The sequence below is a fragment of the Melanaphis sacchari genome, unplaced genomic scaffold, assembly GCF_002803265.2.
Source record: "Melanaphis sacchari strain LSU unplaced genomic scaffold, SCAv2.0 Contig7_pilon_pilon, whole genome shotgun sequence".
In the NCBI taxonomy this organism is placed as follows: domain Eukaryota; kingdom Metazoa; phylum Arthropoda; class Insecta; order Hemiptera; family Aphididae; genus Melanaphis; species Melanaphis sacchari.
The window spans coordinates 667,923-674,983 of NW_020271560.1; the positions used below are offsets into that span (position 1 = coordinate 667,923).

The 7,061-nt window shown below is 25.4% G+C and overlaps 1 protein-coding gene across 1 annotated transcript; it reads right to left on the bottom strand.

Annotated features, from left to right (window-relative positions):
- Positions 1 to 3,551: 3,551 nt before the first annotated feature.
- Positions 3,552 to 5,281, bottom strand: LOC112601876. The gene is made up of 3 exons (XM_025349736.1): positions 4,417 to 5,281; positions 4,107 to 4,361; positions 3,552 to 4,034 (listed from the first exon to the last, which is right to left on the bottom strand). Exons 1-3 carry the CDS (start codon positions 4,987 to 4,989, stop codon positions 3,915 to 3,917), a joined length of 948 nt encoding a protein of 315 aa, XP_025205521.1. The 5' UTR covers positions 4,990 to 5,281; the 3' UTR covers positions 3,552 to 3,914.
- Positions 5,282 to 7,061: the final 1,780 nt, after the last annotated feature.

The window sequence follows — 7,061 nt, forward strand, 5'->3', positions numbered from 1 at the left end:
TTCTATAACCCAATTTATTTGTTTAAGATTAATTATTACATTACAGCTATTAAAATAATTTTAGAAACCAAAATATTGATAATTGTGTTATTTAATTATTTTCTTGTCCCATATATGTGTTCTAAAAATATATTTTAGTTAAAAGTGACTTACAATAAATATAAAAAGATAAGAAAAAACTTCATTTTTAAATATTGATGAAATATTGAGAATATTGATGTAATAAATTAATTACTCTTTAATCTGTTCTCTTAAGGTAAGCTGCTAAGTCTAAATACAATTGAGGTGAAACTAATTTACAAAATTGTACATTTGAAATGTTTATGTTAATATGTCTGGAGAGTGTTATCCTATCAATAGAAAATTCTCCAAGGTATAAAAAAAGTAACTAAAAAAATATGTACTTTAAAATCCTCTTCTCAAATATTTTACCATATCGACTATCTACTTACAGCATTTTACCCTACGAGAGCAGATTTTTCAATTTATTATTAAAGTTCAATGATTATTAATGCTGTGTATAGTGAATGTTAATAATGTAATAGTATATATTTAGTCAAATTAAAAACTGTCAATCTTTGTCTATTAGTATATTTTAAATATTTAATTGATTAGGTAACATACAAAGTTGTAAGACTAAACTGTATATGTGGAGTAAATTGTATTAAAGAATGTTACAAGTATACAAAAGATCTTGCGTTTCTCCACTATTTGTAGATGACACAAAGTATAATGTACTTAATAACTGAAATCCGGATTTATTATAAACATATAAACATTTAATATGTGTTTCATATAGTACTGCATATTGGCCAAAACAGACAAATGTTCATTAATCATACTATAATTACATTTTCTGATTATGTATTTTCAATTTTGTATAATATTTACTAATCAAACAATTTGATTATTATTATTAAAAATTATTACCTAATGAATGTTTAATAATAATTTTTATTTTTTATTTTGTAATATTCTAACTGTTATAATGTTCTAACAGAGTTTCATGAAAAATAAATAAATTAAATGTCCGACATGAAATGTTTTTATTTATTAAATCTCCATCATTGTTGATATGTTGAGTACATATTATGAAATTATGTCATGTGATACTCCTGTCTGTGGCATGGCAGAGAATAATCTATTAGCCCTATTAAAGATGTAGTGTTAGATGTTAATAAAATTGTATGTTTAGCTATTTTTAAAACATATACAATTATTAATTAGTAATTAGTAATTACTGTGCAACGGTTATAAAATCATTATCAATGAAATACTAAAACATGTGGTTTTACTAGTTACTGTCAAAAGTTTAATATAATATGAATAAAGTGATAATTAACAATACATTATATTTGTAAGTGTCAGCTATACACACTTTTTGTAATTTTGAAAATGAGATAGTTAAGATTGTAATTTTTATGACTTTATATTAACTTAAAGTAAAATAATAAACAATTGATTAAAACATTTTAATTAACTATAATTTTTTTGATGAATATGATAATAAGATGAATAGATAATTATAAATATTTGTTTCATAATAATATAGGTGATAATATATAAACCCTAATTAAAGTACACAAATTATTTTCATACATTTAATTTAAGTTTATCACCATGATAAAAATCCATGTTCTACACTAAACATATATATTTTTATACCAGCAAAGTCATTTGTTAGGATTTTAGAAAAAATAAAGTATTTATAAGTAATTTTTGTCAACAGTACAATTTATTCACTAATTTTCTTAATCTCTTTGAGTGATACGTTTTTATTTTAGTAATTTTATGACCAAAACTTAGAATATGCAAAAGAATAGAGCATATAAATAGTTGAAAATACTAGATTACTTCCACAAAAATACATTATAAATATAAATGTAATTTTATTTTTTGACATTATACAATAGTTATTCATACATAATTCACATTTTACTTGACGACTTAAAATTATAGTAATAAGAAGTTATTATTTTAATAAATATATCAACTGTTTAATTATTTTTATAGGAAAAATATACATTTATTGTAACAATAAAGAAATGGGTCTTAAATTAATATTACAATATTAATTTCGGACAATATCAGCTTAGACTCATCAAGTAATGTAGAAATCATCGGGGGACTTTAAAAATGTACATATAGGGGTTCAATTATTTAAAGTTTTAACACTGAAATTATAAACAATTTGAATGACATAAACACTGCCAATAGGTATACAGTATTATGATATAACGTTATGATATATGAATTTATATTTTGTATTTAATAGATAATGAAAATTCTATAAAATCTTTTTAAACATTTTTTTTTCAAGTGAAAAACAATGCATTTGCATAGCCTTATTTCAAAAATTTGAAAATATATCACGGGCAGATCCAAAAGTGGGGCAAAGATAACACCCCCCAAATTACATAAAAAATAAAATATTATTGGATATTATTGGACCTGGATCCATTCCTAAAATGTGGTTTATTAGTTAAAATAGTGGAACAATACTTCAAATAACATGTTGTAAATACATGCAACAACATATTGTAAACTTAACATACAATATAATAATTTTCATTATTAATGACTAGTTAACAATTTACAAAGTTATCTTAGCTTTAAGTATAAAACAAAACTTCATATAATCATAAAAACCATTAAATTTTACAGTTATTAATAAACTAATAATAGTGACACAAAAAATTATAATAAAAAAAAAAAAATAATATTATCTAAACATGAACTTAAAAAATTAGTTTTAACCGCTAGGTTACTCCTTTTATCACGTGATTCATGTCATACTTAATTCTAATTCATATTCTTATTGTAAAAAACTAATTTACAGATTGTAAATAAACTAATAAAAAAAATAAAATAAAAATATTAGTTCCTAATACCTAACAACATGTAATTAATGTATAGTTTAATTAATTAATGAATCTATTTTTTTATGTATTCAAAGTAAGATTTATAAAAGGTGATGATCAGCTTATACTAGGCAGCATCAGTTTGTTCACTGTTTATTTCAGGAGGTGACAGGGAAGAGGGATTATTACCCACTGGAGAAAAATGTAAGGCTTACTACACGTCAACTAACAATAAAATAAAATAAATAGTATGATAGAGGGTCTAAAATAAACACAGAGTTTGTTACCTTTACAGTTAAACATCTGCATACCTATTATGTAGTAATGCCATGCCCAAGCATACAAGTCAGCAGTTGAATAATATGGGGTTCTTCACTTTAACAGTATATAGGTTAGAGAATTTTATATTGTCAACACAAAGAAATAATTAATAATAATTTTGTACTAACTACCAATTCAACAGTTATCTAATAAGTAATATCTTAAGTAAGTCTATTTTTAAGTATATTATTGGTCATACTTAGAGGTGATTCTGGTACTGTATCTTATTTTATATAGGTAATACATAGGTGTAGTATGCTATCGATACCTTCACGTCCTATAATAGTTAAGTAATATAGTATAATTATTATCTATTACATAAGAATTTTACTTAATTATGTATTTTTTGGTATATACTGTCTAGCAATAAATATAATTTTATTAGAAGTTAACTTAACAATTAATAAATTATAACAAATAGTATAAAATGTTTTTTCCATACTATTGGAAACAAAGACACTTAAATAAGAATGTCAGAGATTAGTCATTCAAATGTTTGTGTTTGATTTATTTTTAAGATTTTAAAATACCCTTTAAATATTTAAGAAAATACAATAATATATAATATAATACATAAAGAAAAAAAATATTTAAGGTACCAAGAGTTAATTATTATAGTTATCATTTAAGATGTAGGTAACATATCTGTTATTCATAGTATACAACACCACCAAATAATTTTCTAATAACATACAACACTTGTTCCACTTAATAATGTTCAATGATAGTTATTTATGGAGAATGGAAAATAGAGTTCACGTGTCCAAGTGTGACTTCAGTCTCACCTTGATCATAATTTTGACTGTGAGAAGGTAACTGTAACGTATCATGCATAGTATAAGAACTAAATTCCTGAAATAAAAAAAAATATGGTATCATTATTTATTTAAAAAAAAATATGATTAAAACAATTATTAATATTACCGGTTTGCTATTAATATGTGAAGGTTTCAGTGAAGATACTAATTCTAAGGTTACTGGTTTCCGGCGTATTTTATCTATTTCTAAGTTGTCATCATGATTGGATCTCTTCTGTCTAGGATTTCTACATCCTTTACACTTGCATTGTTCACAAGGTTTTTGTTCTGTATAACAAGGGCATCTTTGTCCAAAGCATGTTAATTTGCCAGGAGTAGTTGTAGCATTACCACATCGGCAGCCCCAACGACGTTCATTTTTCTGTTAAAACATAAAATATTTAAAGTAAAAATAAAAAATAAAAATGTATTCAAACCTTTTTTTTAGGAATATTGTTGAATTCAGATTGATTTTGAATTTTGTGTTCTTGGGATTCTTCATCAAATTTTTGCAAATTAATATCATCAAATGATGTCGGGTTTTCAATAGGCAGTTGAACATCTGACGATGAAATTAACATTTCATCTTTAATATTTACTTCTTCTGTATCTTGTTTATTTACTGTACCATTAATAATTCCATTATAGCCATTCACTGATCGAGATAGACTAATAACTTCAGTTATTAATTCTACTAACTGTTTGTCTTCATCTCTTGTGCACATTACTTTATACACAGGCGTGCTTTGTAAATAAGCACACAGTTTCTTATAGCATTGTATTAATGCACTAGATGCATTTTCAGGTATCTGATGATTAATACACGCTGAACATGCATATCCATTTAAATGGGGATTCAATCGGTCAACTAATTTATGGCATACCTGACATGATAAATGTTTGTGTAACTGTGGTAACAAAGTGTGCAAACTTTGCCAGGTTGATGGATCCGTAGATTTGGCTTGAAATACGATCCGGCTTGTTTTCGTGTACAATCGAAAGATTTCCATTACACTTAATCGTATAAAATGCACTTACTAAATTGTAACACTAAGCCGAAAATGTTTGTAGGTTATTTTTATGGCAAAATAAAAGATTCAACTTCACCTAAAAATCTAATGAAAAATCATTTTGTGATACTCAACAGTTAACATTCGTGTATTAAACAAGTATTAAATGTGTAAGTGCACAAATAGGTACGAACTACGAGGTAAATCTTTGTTTACAACAGTCCGTAAATATACACGTTACTCTGTGTTCACTATTCGAGTTATTCAACAGTATTTCGTATATTCTAATCACTAATTCACTATCGCGGGTACAATCGGTAAATTTAGAGTCGGTCTTTTTATCATTAGGATTTTGTTTATAATTTTACTCAAGGTTGCCAACCACTCGGCAAATAAAACAAACGACAACGTGTTGCACATGCACACGATCTTAGATCTTCTAAAGACCGTACACAATACACATACTGCACATGCAGCATCGGGCTGTTTTGTAGTCTGTAGGCGCCAGGCGGTAGGCAGTTTAAAATCAATAAAATGCGATTATTTCAATTTATCGAATTTTAATTGAAATACTTTAATACATGGTCAAAAACACCGTGTGCGTGGAATCTCGTGAATATTCTGAATGCGTGTGCTCTAGGGTAAAAAAGTTTAAAATCAAGAATGTACATGATGAAATTGTTTAAAATTTAAAAAAATCAGATTTTAGAAATTAGCCAATCATTTACATTTAACTAGATGGTTACTCATATATAAAGATACAATTATTGTAGAATTATTGAAGCAGACGAAGAACAGATAGGTCAAAAGACATTGGGAAACCTCCAGCAGCAAAAAAAAGTTTGTTAATTTTCATGAAAAGTTAAAAAAATATATTATATAAGGAGTATAAAAATAATGAAAGAAATGTTGACATTATTTTATATGTTTATGTGTTTATCATTGACCTTTATAAATTTTAACTCATTTAAGTAAATCATTTTTGTTTTGTGTTACAAACAAGAAATTAATACTATATTATTAAAGACAATTTCCAATACCTAATAATAGATTTATAACTTAATTAAAAAAAAAACAAATATAAATTGCTTCTTTTCAAAATGTAAATTATGTTACAAATAAAAATTAATAAATATATAGGTATATCTATATATTAATTCTATTTTTGGTCTAAACAACTTTGCCATAGACATTTTTAGTTTTTACTTAGATTTGCTTAGTAGGATACAGTAGTCGCCACTTGGCCACTAACCATTCGGTAGGAAAATTTATATCATTAACCATTTATTTGCTCTATTCTTCTGCCTGTGTACTAAAATTTTAAAGATTTTTTTTAACATTTTACCCTGTTAAGATTAAAATTAAATACTTAACGTTATTTATGGCTGTAGATACGTTCGTTAAAAATACATGTCCCCCGTAGCTTGCACACATTAAAAGATTTTGATTTGATACATGAAGTCACGAAAAGAATCAAAAAGTATTTCGGTAATACGAGGTCCTAGAATATATGACTATTATTTTGTTCTATCCGAAATTTGGATTTTTTGCGCGACTCAATAGTTGTAGATACTTTAAATACTATAGTCTATATTATAGTAATAATTATTAATTATTACTGTTCATAACAATGATAAATTAAATTAACTTCATAATACTGTACTAATAATAGTTTACGGTTGGGGGGCTTTGGTTCTTTGTTTTCATTATACCTACTATAGTACTATTGTCTATTAGTACTCTACTATACGTCTATACCCAGTGTTCTAGTACCTACTTATTAGTTATTACTTATAACTTAATTACAATGTTTTTATTACGCTAAGTAGTAAGTTAAGTAGTAAATTCCCTATCACTTTCTGTCGGAAATAGTTTCTGGTGTTTCTGCGCAGCGTATTTATAAGCTTTGAAATTTATATTGTAGTAGGTAAGCTGCTATCTATACATTCTATACTCTATAGTATAGAGTATAGACTACAGTATTATACTATTATATTAAGTACCTATTTATCATAAACATAAAAATATGATATTTATTTATAATCAATGATACTATTTGTGACACGAAAATA

Excerpts from the sequence above, each read along its gene's own strand:
- LOC112601876 (XM_025349736.1), bottom strand. The coding sequence starts at position 4,989 with ATGGAAATCTTTCGATTGTACACGAAAACAAGCCGGATCGTATTTCAA. Across the intron at positions 4,362-4,416 it reads ACAATATTCCTAAAAAAAAG|AAAAATGAACGTCGTTGGGG; the intron begins GTTTGAATACAT and ends ATGTTTTAACAG. Across the intron at positions 4,035-4,106 it reads CACATATTAATAGCAAACCG|GAATTTAGTTCTTATACTAT; the intron begins GTAATATTAATA and ends TTTTTATTTCAG.